Below are 15,750 nucleotides of genomic sequence, written 5' to 3' on the forward strand. Positions count from 1 at the left end.
CTTCAGAGGAAACCAGACCAATGAGCCCCACTGTTTCAAATGCTCTCGACCGGGGTTCACATCTCGCACTTGCCCAAGCTGCAACGCTGCACCCCATGTGCCATCTCCCCAAACTCAATCTCCAGCGGGACCAGCCCCCACCCTTCCAACAACTGAGACTCCAGGTACAGGTGAGCCCAGAGCTGGAACAGCAGACACCCCACAACTCACTAGACACTCGGGAAACTTCAGGGGGGGGAGGACATTTCAACGAGGCAATCCTCCCTCCAGACGCTAGTTGAGCCTCACCCACCTGCCACACCCCCACACGAGCAGCATGTTCTCGGTCATGTTGAGGACACTAATTCTCAGGCTCCCTGGAACACACCGCTAAGAACCAATGTGAACTTTAACTCTGTATCTGTGGAGGCCACTCTGGACACAGGTGCCACTCTTTCAGCTGTTCGAGCAGACCTCGTCCGAGTGAACAACTCCTATCCAACTAAATCACATCAGTGGGAAGGTCCACCTGTGAGCCTTGCAAACAATGCTTCCTGCATTCCTGATGGTATCGCTTGGCTATCTATTGGCTTTATGAACAAGCGCTTCTACCAACGTTTTGCCATAATTGACAACCTGTCAACCCCTTTCATTCTGGGAATGGATTTCATGATCAGAGCCTCACTAACCATCCATATTCCCTCCAGAACTGTATTCATGGACAACTTCCCTTGTCAGGTAGTGGATGAGGATGAGGACTGCGCAGGGGAGCCATTTGCAGAAGGAGGAACTATCATGTCCCTCGACTCCCTACAATCCTCTCTCATAACGAAAGTCACAGAGGCAGATCTAGAGGAACAACAAAAAGCAGACCTGTTCAGACTTCTCTCTAAGTTCAACGACATGTTCGATGGTCATCTTGGACGCACCTCACTGGCTGAACACACTATTAATACAGGAGACGCAAGACCTATAAATCTCCCTCCATATCGCACATCTCCAGGAAAAAAACGTCTCATCGAAGAACAAATACAACAGATGTTGCAAGATAACATCATTGAGCCTTCCACTAGTCCATGGGCTGCCCCTGTTGTGATTGTAAACAGACCCTGTACTGACCCAAGGTTCTGTGTGGACTTTAGAGGAGTGAACCAGGTCACACAAAAAGACTCGTACCCCTTGCCACGTGTTGACGAATCACTGGACTTTCTAGCAAGAGGGCGATTCATCACAACACTAGACTTGGCTCGAGGATACTGGCAGGTGGCAGTTGCAGAGGAGTCCCGACCAAAAACAGCATTTATATCACACTGTGGTCTCTTCCAGTTCCGTGTGCTCCCTTTTGGTCTCTGTAATGCACCAGCCACATTTCAGAGACTAATGAACACTGTCCTAGCTGGTCTCATCTACAAGACATGTGCGGTGTATCTGGATGACATCGTTGTTGCTTCCCCCACCTTTGAACAGCATCTCACTGATCTGGAGGAAGTGCTAAAAAGACTCGAAGCCGCTGGTCTGTCTCTGAAACTCAAAAAATGTCAGTTCTGCCTGAGCGAGCTCACCTTCCTGGGCTACCGCATCACACCCTCTGGCATAAAACCGGACATGGACAAAATCAAAGCTGTGGTGGAGTTCAAAACCCCAACCACCTTAAAACAAGTCAGGCAGTTCCTCGGGCTGACAGGATATTATCGCCGTTTCATCCGAGACTATGCATGCCATGCTGAACCCCTCCATGCACTCACCAGGAAAGATGCAGTTTTCCACTGGGATGACAAATGTCAGGAAGCAGTGGATGTTTTGAAAAAGGGTGTCACATCTGCACCCGTCTTGAGGTTCCCTGATTTCATGAACCCCTTTTTCATTCATGCTGATGCTTGTGACCTCGGTCTAGGTGCAGCCTTGATGCAAAAAGACAAAGAGGGTCGAGAATTTGTTGTGGCTTATGCGAGTCGCTCCTTGCACAAAGCAGAGAAACCATATTCTACCCCTGAGAAGGAGTGTTTGGCTGTGATTTGGGCTCTCGAACATTTTAGACCTTATGTTGAAGGACTTCATGTGACCATTTTCACGGACCACAGCAGCCTCAGATGGCTAATGTCCCGCCCTAACCCCACTGGTCGACTGGCCCGTTGGTCACTGCGACTCCAAGACTTTGACTTCACAATTGTGCACAAGCCTGGTGCGCACAACAACGTGCCTGATGCCCTATCTCGCAACCCACTGCCCATGTCCTGTGACACACCCACAGATCTTTTACCAGAGTATGCTGTCATTGGCAGTTTGGACCTTCGCACCCTGCCCCCTGTGTTGCTAACAGATCGCGCACATGCGAGACAACTACAACTGGATGACCCGGTCACAGGTCAGCTTCTCAGAGACCTTGAGAAAAACCCATGTGTTGACGCAGACGGTAACAATCCCCAACAGTGTGTTGTTTATGACAGTCTGCTCTACTACAAAGACCCGACAACCAGATGTGGATTACATCCGTTGAAGGAGCTCAAATTCTATGCCCCCACATCGATCCGAGGCACCTTGCTTAACTACTATCATGACCACCCCACTGCAGGTCATCTGGGTATTTCGAAGACTCTGGCTAGGCTGCGGTACAGGTTTTTTTGGCCCAAAATGCCGACAGATGTCAAGCGCTATGTCACTTCCTGTTCAGTCTGCCAGCTCACCAAGCCAAGCCAAAGGAAACCGGCTGGTCTCATGGTTCCTATCTTGCCTCAGAAACCCTGGGAGTACACAGGAGTGGATTTCGTTGGGCCCCTTCCTCGCACTGCATCGGGAAATGCCTACTTGCTGGTCTTTGTTGACTATTTCTCTAAGTGGATTGAAGTGTGTGCCGTCAAGGAGGCGACAGCGCATGTGGCGGCTGGAAAATTTGTCAGTGAAGTATTCGCCAGACACGGAGCCCCTACCTACCTCATCTCTGACAGAGGTTCGCCTTTTGTGAGTGAGTTGTTTGAAAATGTTATTTCCACCCTTGGATCAGTACACAGGCTCACCACTGCTTATCACCCTCAAACAAACGCGACAGAACGCGTAAACCGGACACTCAAAACTGCCATACGTGCTTACGTTGGGGACAAGCACACTTCGTGGGATAAGTTTCTCTCCCAGATCTGCTTTGCACTGCGTACAGCCCCTCATGAAAGCACTGGACTCAGCCCCTCTATGATGCTGTACGGTCGAGAGTTGGAAACCCCGCTCGACCTCATAACGCAACCCTCTTGTGGAGGCGTGGATGAACCCGGTGTGCCGTACCCAGAGACTCTAAGAGCATCCCTGCAGGAGGCTCACGACCACGCCAGAGCATCACTTGACAACAGTCACAGTAGACAAAAACGCTACTATGACTTGAGACGTCGTCAGACTACTTATGCTGTGGGTGACCTTGTAAGGGTAAAGTCCCACCCTAGATCTGATGCTCAGTCCAACTTTACCGCCAAACTCGCACCCCTGTTCACAGGCCCACTCCGTGTCAGCCAGAAGCTGGGGGACGTCAACTACAGACTGACCAGACTGGACACTGGTATGGATGCAGGTGTCTTTCATGTTGTGAATCTACAACCCTTCCACACTTGGGACTCGCCTTCTTCCAGTAGGCGCGCGGTTGCAATGACTACAGAGCAAAGTGACTCTGAAGCCTTATATAGTGATGTGTCTGCCACACAGGCCGAAAGCCCCGCTGACATTGTTGCAGTGGACATGTCCCAGGATGCGCATGTTGGCACTGACCCACTACAGGTCATGGACTGTGATTCTGAAAACCTCTCGACTGTGTCTGACATGAACCCCGAGTGTGCTGGACGGTATGGCCTCAGACCAAGACACCGCCCCAGAGTTACATCTGGCTGGTCAGGCAGCAGATGGACAAACCCTTACCATACTGACAGACTTGACCTGAAATAGGCAGTTGGTTTGTTATGTCATGCATGTCACTGCAATGAAAAAAAAAAAAAAAAAAAAAAAAAAAAAAATTTCTATGCTGTTCTGGTTCGACATTTTTCATGCTCTGTGTTTATATGCGTATCCTGCAGAGTGGTCCTGGTTTAAACACTAGTTGTGTTTGCTTTCGGGATTTGGTTGAGCACATTAATTCCTTCCAATCTGTTATTGCGGTTCAGGTTTCTACATGACACAGTTTGAAGAAAAATGGGATTTTTCACAGTTTTTGTTTACATGATGTAGGCGAGGGGAACTGTTTTATTTTGCTTCCTTATGCACTCTTTCCACTGTTATGTATATCAGTGTGCTACACATAATGTCTTTCCCTGAGTATAACTGTTACCTTTCAGAGTGTTTATGTATAATACTGTATTAGGTGCAGGTTGGTTGTTTTTTTCAGCTGTGTACGGCTGAGGACAGCCTTATTATCACCAGGGGGGAATATGTAACAGTCAGAGTCTGTAACATCATTATTGTAATACTGAATAGCACCGCATGGTGGTGGTGTCTCCTTTTGTTACACATGTACAACCATTGTTAGTTAGTCGCCGATGCCTCACGCTACGGACACTCCCGAAGAAGAACTCTATGATGAGGACGAAGATCAGTAATGTGTCGGTGTTGTTTTCTGTCGTCTATGTTTTACAAAATATGTATGTTTAGTAAACGTAGCGCCGTGGAGACCAGGCTTCGTATGGTCGAAATTCTATATTGTGAAATAAAGTTGTTCAGTAAATCCCAACTCTTTCGCTTGTCGACTTTGAGCTAGCTTACCAAACGGAGCCTACGCTAACTACACGACCTGTTAGCCTCTCCACCTGCACCGACGCACATTACAAAGTGTAGTGTATAGATATTGTCATGTGTACATGAAGCCCCTCTCAGACATGTATTTATGCTTCATGATGGCAGCTTAACATCACAGTCTAACGTATGAATAAACACCTGAGTCACGATGTAAAAGTCACAGCAGCAATCTGAAGGTCAGACATACAAACACTTAAAGATGTGACATCAAACGAAGGTCCCCGGCCAGGCGTGAATCCCACGCTCACCTCGTGTGAGTTGGATAGTCGACATGGGACAAATTCCCAGATCAACAACTCGAGACGGTTGTATGACTGCGGAGTTGGCCGTGTGAGGGTTAAATTAAATCTAATTACATTGAACGACAGACTTTGGCTGATGTGAGGCGTCCGTGCTTGGCTGGTTTTCAGGCCCATGTTATTAAGTGCCAAGTCTGATATTTTGGAGCTATTTGGAGATATTTTTTTCCCAGTCATAATTGCAATTTGGATGTTGGCATCAATGTTATTTTACAAGATGGATAGCTCCAACATGACATGAACCAGGAGACCACCAGATTCTTCTCATATTCTGTATTTATTATTCATGTCAACTGAGCGGATTAAATATGAATATCAACACTTTATATACAGCAAGCGAGCAAATCAACTTAAAGCTGCTACAATCAATATTTCTTATATTAACGATGGATCAAATGATTATGCCTAACGTGAGCGGTGGTGCTTTTAGTGCCAAATTCACAGAGACTTATCAACCATCTCTGAGGTCCCCCTCAGCTCTGCAGACCGTTTTTTTAACATCTTTAAGCTCAGTCTTTTGGTTTAAAGGCCTAAACTGTGAAATGCTCTCATAGCCTTGTTTCCAGCTGCAGCAGGCAGCTGTTCTCAACACCTGCTCAGCACCAAACAGCAGAAAGACACAGTTCACGACTCGCTGGTGAACATTGTAGAGCGTTTAGCAGAGTGAGATATTTGTCTCAAGAGTTGGTGGAGACCAAAGATGATCTCAAAGGAGAGTGAAGTTTGGATTTGCTTAATGCTGCTCTGTTGGATACAGGTGAATAGGTAGAAGATTTATCATGTTTGCATCTTGTTTTTGCTACCAAAAAAATAGATAATGCAGGTGTAAAGTCCTGTCATTGTATTCATGTGCTCTGTCAGACAACAGAAAACAGGCAGCACAAATGTCCAATAAATGATGAAACTGTAAGAGGACGTTAGTTAGTCATTAGTAAGGCTTCAACCTGAAAAGAAGTTTTAAAATCCACCAATGATGCAACGTGTGGGTGATCAGAAGTCAGCTCTCTGCCTTCATATCATTTCCAACTCACCACCGTCAACACTTCCCGTGGTGTACGAGGTGCCAGATATCACGCACACGCTGCAGCTCTTTGACGAAAGCCGTAGCAAATACTTATGTACCAGAACGAGGAAGAGCTCTCACTTTAACACGTAGATGAAGCAATGTTGCATAATCCATGTCTGTCAGGGGCTAAGGGGATTTTTGATATTCATGACAGTACAGGAACATCAATAACCGACAACCAGCCAGCATATGAGATCAAGTCAGCTCCACACTGAAATCCTGGAGTTCAATTCCCTCATGTTTGGCAAATGGGACACGGCTTCAGATGAAAAATGTTATAGTGGGCGTTTGGCCTTATAGGCAGACATCAGGGGAATCTGGACCTGTCACACACTCACCCTGTGCTCTGTTGAAAGGTGTTTGAACCCTGAGAAGTGATACCTAGAAGCCAACCTACTCTCTATTTATTCTGTGCCTCGCAGTCACTCCTTCTACTCCCTCCTTACAGCTCAACCGCCTCCTGCTCTTCTCCTGTGTTCATTCATCCCTCCTGCTTCTCCTTCCACCTTCCTCCTGTTCTCATCAGCTCTCCCTCGGCCCCACCCCTTATTTTCCTTTGTTTTTGTTTTTTTTTAAAAACTCAGATTTCGCGCTTTATACTCAGCGAGGTAAACAAACATGTCTGTTCTTCAGTCCAAAAAAAAAAAAAAAGAATAAAATCAAAATGCCACAGCTGCTTTTGAAACCAAAGCACAGTAAACTGCAGAGAACAAAAGATGTGCCGTCGCTACCAGCAGGTTTGTCATTCACCTGACCTTGAGAGAAGATTTCCCAGGCTCACTGATGGATTTGCTTACAGCCTGAGATACCTTTTTCTCACAATATCTGTATTTTGCGTCAAACTATAAGTGTCATAAGTGCCAAAAGATGTGATTGTAAGAAAATGTAGTGAAAGTCTTGTCAGTTTTGGCCTGTTTTGACCCACATTCACTGGTCTTTGTTGTCACAGACTTGAGATCAGCCACCACTGAAGACCTGAAGCCTCCATAAATGCTGCCTCCGTGTGCTCCCTGCCCTTCTCATCTTTCTCTATCAGTCTATCGATCCATATGTTGCTTTTACTCCCCGGGCCTTTTTCATCTGTACTCTTAAATGAATTGTCTTTTTCTCAATACTCACCCCGTCCTCCCATTTCTTTCTTCCCATCTCCTTTTTGTTTGTTCCTCATTCCCTTTTGTCTCCTTTCTTCCTCTCCTCTCCTTCCCTCCTTCCTGTCCCTCCCTCTCTCCTCCCCGAGGGCTTCATTGTTACATTTCTAATGTTAATGATTTTCCCTTTGTAATTTCACCATCTCCATCCTCCTCAGCCCTCTCCATCTTCATCTCTCCTTTCCATTTTCTCCCGGGTCATGTCTCTTCCCCTTTTCCTTCTCCCCCTCTTCTCCTCCTGTCTTACCCCCTCCTTCCCTTACCCTCCTCTCCAATGACTCCATCTCTCCTCTCAGTGAGCTCAGCCCCCAGAGACGCCCGTTCTATTTGTAGCGGCTGAACGAGGAATGGGAAATGATGTGGCATTCAGTTCTGTGGCAGGCAGACAGACAGGGGAATAGTCAGGAACCTACAGCTCCCACTTGCCTCCCCCAAAACACACACACGCGCACACACACATGCTGAGGGTATGATGGGAAAAGGGATGTGCAAGTGCCCAAACACACATAATCCTTTTGGTGGATGCAAATCAAGCGTTCTTCGAAGCATGTACAGTATCACAGCAGCAGCATGTTGTAAGACAGAAAAAGTCTTAAAATAAACAAATTCTAAATTATCTGTGGACAGAAAAGAAAACTGCGTTAAATACAGTTTTTCCTGTGAAAGAACAAATACTCTAATGTTGATGTTTTGAATTTGAGATCGCCGAAGCCAGTAGGACTCTGAGCAACATGAAGATCTGTGTAAAATTTCATGACAAACAATTCAACAGAGCGACATTCCCACCTCTGGCGCTCTGCCGCTGGCTCGAAATGACTGCACAAAAGGCGTTTGGAGACGTGTTAGTCCGCCGCTAAACTTCAAATCCCGTCTCACTGCGTAAACTGTGGAGCTCAGCAGTATGCAGAAGAGCTCAGAAAGGTCAGTTATGCTCTGTCCCACTGACAGTAATTCATGAAGGTATCCACATTTTGCCAGCTGTGTCAAAATTACACAGGATTGAGCATAATCCAGAGGAAAACCAGCACCCGGAGTCATCAGTTATTCTGTGGCGGTGGTGCACCCTCTCAGTACCCTGACACCGTGCTTTTGTCTGAGCCTTTTGTTTTCATTTTTATTTATTTTTTTTGCTCGTTGCGTCTTCTAGTGAATCTTACATTAAAGGGTCGGGTCTGCTGCTGATTCAAAGGTATCTGTTCGGGCGCTGAGCTTTGGGCGTATGTGTTGACAGATTGAGGACTAGAATAACCTTGTCAGGGCTCAAATTAATGCCATGATTGAAGTGTTAAAATGACAACCAGCTGACAAATGTAGTGCATGTGCGTGCTCTCGATTTTACATCCGCAGCCACAGGACTGATGGGCTCTGCTCTGGATACAGGAACCCAAAGAGCTACAGCAGTTAATCAGCGTGACAGCTTGAAGTGGCTTTGCAGAAAAGAAAAAATGTGACAGTGCAGTAATCCTGTCACATGGCAAACAGTCACATTACTCCAAGAGGTATTTCTCACAACACGGCACAATGCGTGTCTGTGTGTGAGAAACTGGTAAATGTGCTAATTTGCAGCTTGCATACACTACGGAGGGCGAGCGTGAGAGCAAGAGGAAGGATTTAAATGAGACGTATGGAAACATGTACAGCCGAGTATGTTTGACAGTGTCCCTGATTCAATGTGAAAATATCAGATCTGCCCCGGTGTGTGAGAGAGAGGCTGGGAAAGAGGCTTTGCATACAGTATGCAGAGAGTTTTAAAGCTACTATTGTGTGTGAAATAGATGTACTGTAGCGGTGAAACAGTTCAAGGTCTCATGTTATGTTACATAAAACCCGTCCCAATAAGTTCATGCAGATTTTACATTAAATGTGTGTTATTTCTGATCACTTCTAGGTGATCTTCAGTGCCTGGTTTGTACACTGGTCGTGTATTTGCTCTCCTTTTTTATCATCTCAGCCACGGTGGTGTTGACAAAATCATCACCTCGTTTTCTTGAACCAGGAGTAAACGAACGATCGACAGCCTTCATTTCTCATGTCGTGACTGGGAACTTTCTTAGGATTCGTTGTTGAAACCAGTGACCACAGACTTATTCAAGAGTAGTTTAAGTATATACCGGCTGAAACTGGTACGGTAGATCGGGAGCTGCTGCGCTGCCAGTGTGCGCCTTTAAGCTCGTCAAGCATTATCAACACGTGCGATGATTTCAGCACCTCGCAGAGCTTCGACTGAGGGGGAACATGTTGACAAAAGTTCAGCGTACACTGCTGAGAAATGTGTTTAGTGTTAGGCTGAGCGTCTGGTTATTTGACGCCTGTCTGTCTCACGCTGACCTCTGATTGGCTGAAGCTGCTTCCACAGAGTGACCCAGCTCTGCGCTTTGAGGGAAGTCACCGAGCTGACTTGAAGTGAAATCCAAAAGGTTTTTCCTGAAGTGTTTCAACTAAAATATGAAGCAAACAGATTCAGAGACGCTCTCTCAAACCCACATGGAGAGACTCAAAGGTTTTCATGGAGGAATAGTTTGTCGCCAAAGGTGTTTGTCCAGAAAACGACCCCTGCTGTCACCTTCTTAATCAGCAGCATCATTCAAAGTGAAAATAAACTCTTTCTGGTTGCTTTGCGTTTGTAATACAAGAATCTTTTTTTTTTTTTTATCTCTTCTTCCTGCTCCCTCTCATCTTTAATTTCCTCCCTCCTCCTCTGCCTCCCACTGCCCACCACTCCATCTCATCTTTCACCTCTATCTCCATTTCTTTCCCTCCCTCTGCCTCTAAATCTCTCATCTTTCCTTATCTCTCCCCTCCACCATCCATCTTTCATAAGCTTTTATACCACGCTCGTAAATTTAGGCATCGCCTGCATTTACACACCTTAAATAGCTGGAAAATAAAAAATAAATTGACTCAAATAGCCCTGCAGTATAGCCTACTGTTGATGCCAGTGACGTTGGTTTTGCATCTGCAAATTCTGCATCAGACGCGTTTCATTGAAGTTTGCCTTTTAAGAGCTGTGTGTCCTTAAAGAGCGCAGATTATTTTATTTATTTAGCGCGTAACATAGCGATTCCTAGTTTAGCTGCGCGGTACAGAAATAGGTTTTACAGCAGCTTACAAGAGCCCAGCCAATTTGACAGCATCACATCTGATCACAGTGTGAAGGCAGACAGGTGGAATGAAAGGTTAAAGAAATGGTCAAATCTCTTTTCTCGCTCTGAGCTCACATGGATTACATGACGAGATGTGTGTGTGTGTGTGTGTGTGTGTGTGTGTGTGTGTGTGTGTGTGTGTGTGTGTGTGTCCCAAAGTGCCCAGTCACACCAGCATTTAAAATGGAGAGGTTTTGCAGTGCAATCAATTAATTCCAGTGGAATCGCCACGATCAGTGGATTCTCTCACAGCAGAGCGAGAAGCAAACGTTGATTCGCTAATTTCCCGCAGATACCAACAGCAGACCATCTGGACAGCGATGACCCTTGAGAGAACAGACTGCCAGAGAACTTAAAATGGAGGAAGCTATAATTTTAGCTCATATCTGGTCATTGATTGAAATGTTGCAGCATGCTAATCAAATGCAGACATTGCCTCATTAAGTCAACTTTAATAGTAACAGCAGTTGCTCTTAAGTTTGCTAACATTAGCCGTTAGCCTGATCATACCAGACCATTGAATGTCAATAGGCCCGTCAATGGGCTATTAGCGAGGTTACCGGCTAGCTAGCTAGCTAGCGAGGAGAGCTTTTATCCACCTCTCTCGTCTCTCCTCTCTCATTTCTCTCTGTCTGCTGAAGGAACGCTCGGTTAGCGCCAGGTCTCGCTCGAGCTAAAACATTTCCAACATCTCCGTCTGCGTCTTCGCCTCAGTCGGCGCTGCTGCAGGTGGATTCAAGCCTGATTATGTTGCATCTTTTTATTGACCATAATGCAGGCGTTTGATGTGATATGTGGTACTTGGGTGTGTCTTTGTATGTGACCATGTGTCTGTGTGTGTGTGTGTGTGTGTGTGTGTTATTTCAGAGTGCTCCCTATATATAGCCTAGATGCGGACAGATTTTTGATAACATGCCAGCAAAGCTTTTTAGCCGAGGCTTTTTGTCAGCTCAGGTATAGTAAGTGCTCTCTCTCTTCATTACTTTCACTCAGCGCTGTCCCCAGCCCCTTCACGCCCTCTTCACCTCCTTTTCCTCCTCCACCCCCCGCTCTCTCCCTCTACCTTCACCACCCTTCTTCTTCTCCTCTTTTTCTCCTCCTTTTGGTGTTTCTTTCCACGCCGCCCTCTCTTTGTCCTTGTAACATTATGCCTCTTTTATCACCCATCACCCTCTCGGAGATGCTCGCCGCCTCTTCGCCACAAAACCTCTCTTCATCTCACTTTAACTTGTCTCTTCCTTTTTTCCTCAGATCCGCTTTGTTCCTCGATTCCCTTTGTTTTTTTTTGTGGTTGGTCATTTGTTCCTCCTTTGCTCTTTGATTCTCTTTCTTGCTCCTCTACCTTTGTACCTTCCGGTATTCTTTCCTTCCCTCACTCATCCTTTCTTCTCTCTATTCCTTCTTCCTTTACTCTCTTCTATGTGTCCATGCTTCCTTAACATCATCACCTGTTCTCTATCATTCTGTCTATCTTTCCTTGTTTTCTTTTCATTGCCTTTACTTCATTCCTTTTCTCCCTCTGTCTCTACCTGGTCTATCCTCTAGGTCTTCCACCTTCCCTCCATCTCTCTCTTCCTTTCCTCTTTCCTCCACTTTCCTGTTAGTTTCCATCCTTTTCTTCCTCCACCTACCTGTCTTACCTTTCTTTTTCCCTTCCAGTATTCTTTCCTTACTCCCATTCCTTTCCTCCTCGCTCTTTTACTCTCTTCTTTGTTTCCTTAATTGTGTAACTTTTCCTCCTGTTCCCTCTTCCCTTTTATCCTCTTTCTTTGTTCCTCCTTTGCTTCTTTCTCTCCATTGCCTTTATTTCATACTCTTTTCATTCCACCCCTCCTCTCCCTTTCTTTCCTTCCACATCCTTTGATTCATCCCATCTTCCTCTCTCCTCCCTCCATCCTTTTTTAATATTCTTTTCTTCCCTCAGTAGTTCCCCTTGTTTCCTTCTTTTTCCTTCACCCTCTTTTGTGTTTTCATGCTTCCTTAATTTCACCACCATCCTTCCTCGTTGTGTCCTCACCTTGTTTCCCTCGTCTCCCCCTTCTCTCATCTCTTTTTTTCCTTCTTTACCTATGCTTTCCTTCTTCCTTCCCTCATTCTTTCACTATATTTTATTTTTTCCTTTGATTCCCTTCAATCAATCCCTTCCTTCCTTTTTTATACCTTCCCTTCTTCCTTCCTCCATCCTCATCCCTCCTCCCCGTTCTCCCTCCAATCAGCATACTTGATGGTGGATATAAAATGTCAGATAAAATAATATGCCTCCCCAGACCGCCCTCGAGGTCTTGTGCATTTCATTTTTAGCTCTGGTGTGTTTTCACTGCATTGCATTTATTCATGAATCTTCTCTTAATGTTTTTATGCAACATGCTGCATGTGTGCCGATTCCCTTACTTTCTTCTTCTCTTCGCCACTTTCTCCGTCCACCTTCCTCCCTCGTTTCTTCTCCTTCCCTCCTTCCTTTTTCCAGACTGGCAGGTTGCTACGCTGGCCCTGTTGCTAGGGGGTGGAGCCCTGGTGCTGATGTCATTCCTGGTCGCTCTGGTTGCCGTGTGCATCGGCACGAGACGGCGATTCTACGCACCCGTCGCCTTCATGCTCTTCGCCGCAGGTCAGCGCACACACACACACACATAATGAACTGTAGTCCATGGACAATTACACCGGTCCTGGGTCGAAGGCCACACACTCATTATGTGCTAAAATACACACACACACACTTAATCAGCCAATTTAGACAAGGTAACTGGAAGGTTGCAGGGTAATCACATTGAAAACTGACATGCATTTAAATGATAATCCTTACTTACTCATTAAGTAGGCACACAGACCGCTCACACACACTGACACACACACACAGTTCCTCCTCTCCCTCAACCTAATTTAGAGAAAATCTTATTTTATGAGTCGGTCGCAGCGGGGTCGGAGCGGAGTGTCACGCCTGTCCGTTTAATTTCCCCAGCCAGCTCCAATCTCAAGTTGGACAACTGTCAAGTTTCCATTTTCCCCATTCTCACCTCCCAGGAATAATTGGAAAATTTCATTTTTTTAGCCGTGAAATGTTTCATTTTGCAAAGCTGGATGTGTTGCCTGTCATGCTGTGCAAACCACAGGAGTGAGATACAGCGCTAAAGAGGAAATCTTCTTAACTTAACGTGATTGAGATTTACAGAAGCTATGTGGTTTTTCATGAACTGGGAGTCCTCTCCTCCTGGAAAATACTCCCAAATCATGTGAGAGACATGAAAATGCAACGGATTTGAATTAAACATCCTTATTATGTTTGGACTGACATTTGGCTGCTCGTTCAAATAGAAACATTCTGCATGCTGTAATGATTGGAGAGCTTTTCGGTCTTCAGCCTCAGCAAAGCAAACAGACGCTGTGACATTTCCAGTTTGAATACATGTCGAGGTACGAAGTGGTTCTGCAAGTACTTCTCCCTCCTGTAAACTCTCATTTCAACCCTTTGCTTAAGATACCCTCAATGTGTTTAGCATAGAAACAACAGTCTCCTGGCTAATGTAACGATGCTACAGGTCTACACGATGACTGATTTCAATTTGGTTTCTGTCAAAAATCAAGTCAAGTTTGGCAGGTGGCTTTCAATATGAGGCCTCAGCTGCCATTATTATCCAAAGGAATCCAGTCAGATGCTATTTGGGAACAAAACACTGTGCTGTACTTGGCAAATTCAGTCAAAATTGACCAAGAGTCTGAACTGATTTAATGTGTTCCTGAACTACTCTACGATCAACAATGATGTTCATTTCATGTCCATCTGAGGCTTCAGACTGACTCTTCTGGTTGAAAGCAGAGATGAACTAAGGATTTAATGTTTAACCACGTCTTCTAAGACATCCTTAGACATCATTTTGGAGCTTGGAAAACAGATCAGTAGTCTGTGAATTCTTAAGATACAAACAAACAAAGAGACTAGCTGTCATAATGTTCTTGTTTTCCCCACGAAGGGACATAAACAAACTCTCTAAAGGATGTCTTAAAAGCCAAGCGCAGAGCCAAAGTGTTTTCGGGTGGACTATAAAAGGGCCCTCAGTGAATGATAGATCACATACGCACTTCTTAACAACCAGCTACCTCTTTAAGGCTTGTTTTTCACACCATCTGTGTTAATATTTGCATCTTTTTGGATATTATGTATTCCATGTTTTTTTTTTCCCTGTGCAGGAAAGTGCCAGAGCTTGTTTACATTCCCCCAAGATGAATTCCCTTTGAAGAAATAACGATTGATGTGTTCCCCTTTGTTCCACTGCCATCCATCTCTCTCTCCCCCCTCCCGTTTTAAACATCTATCTCTGCGCCCGTTCTCCTCCTTCTACTCCCCCATCACCTCCCTCCATCCCTCCTTAAACTCGTCCTCTTTCCTTTGACCCAACCCAGTCTCGTTCCTCCAGCTCCTCTCCCCACCATCATCCCTTCTCCTCCCCTCTTGCCTGATCAAGTTTGATTTATTTTGTTTTTCTGAAATGTGCTAAATGAACTAAACAGAGCTAAATGACATCCCCTGAGGGCTTGCGACTCTCTTCCCAACCTAGTCGATGCTAATTTCTGCTGTTTTTCCAGCATTTCTGAACTGTTTTGTACGTGATTGATTAAAAAGTGTTAAAGAAAAGAAACAGTAGGGAACCAAATCCCACAAACCCACAGGTGTTAAACATTAGTGTGTATTTTGATTGAATAATTAAAGCGGTGGCAAACACTTTATTTATGGTGTCATAGGGCAAAAATATCTGTAAGCACATTGTAATTCAAGTGCGATGAGAGAAAACTCTCCGGCCAATCACATGTCATATTAGACAGAGGGCGTTTCTATTGGCTGTTCCACTGATGCAGATGTGTGTGCACGTCCCTTCAGAGGATGAAAGCCTAAGCTGGAATAGCCAGACTATCTCCGCATGATGTCATTTTAGTGCTGCGCCAGCGCCAGAGAAAGTGAAAGTCAAGTGAAAGTCTGATTCAAAGAGAAAATCCTGAAACTTGTGATAAACTTCCAAGACCTCCTGCTGTAAGAGCTGTGCTAAAGATAGACACTGACTACAATCTGTTTTACATGAATTCTCATTTTTTCTAACCTTACATCCTCATCATCTGCTTCACCTTCTGCATGATCAAAAATCATGGGTGTGCGAGCAGTAGGTGGGTAAAGTTGTGATTGCTCATAAATGGAGATTTTCACCAGAGTGCAGAGTGAGACGAGCAGCTTGTTCTCCATATTCCTTTAGCAAATGTTAGCATGTATAGAATATCTGCTTCCAATCATCAAAATATACCAGACAATAGATGTCGAACAGCAGATGCCTGCAGGGTGTACGGACTCACGAGAAGCTTTCAAT

The 15,750-nt window shown here is 45.3% G+C and overlaps 1 protein-coding gene across 2 annotated transcripts in view; it reads left to right on the forward strand.

The window, feature by feature from the left end:
- The window catches only part of LOC143316111 (transmembrane protein 47-like), a 31,194-nt gene that overhangs the window by 10,166 nt on the left and 5,278 nt on the right, over positions 1-15,750 (forward strand). For both annotated transcript variants that reach the window (XM_076723820.1, XM_076723821.1), the window contains one exon: positions 12,867-13,007. In XM_076723820.1, coding sequence (XP_076579935.1) covers positions 12,867-13,007 — 141 coding nt within the window. The remainder of the gene's footprint in view (positions 1-12,866; positions 13,008-15,750) is intronic.

The sequence above is a fragment of the Chaetodon auriga genome, chromosome 23 (genome assembly GCF_051107435.1).
Source record: "Chaetodon auriga isolate fChaAug3 chromosome 23, fChaAug3.hap1, whole genome shotgun sequence".
Taxonomy (NCBI): Eukaryota; Metazoa; Chordata; class Actinopteri; order Chaetodontiformes; family Chaetodontidae; genus Chaetodon; species Chaetodon auriga.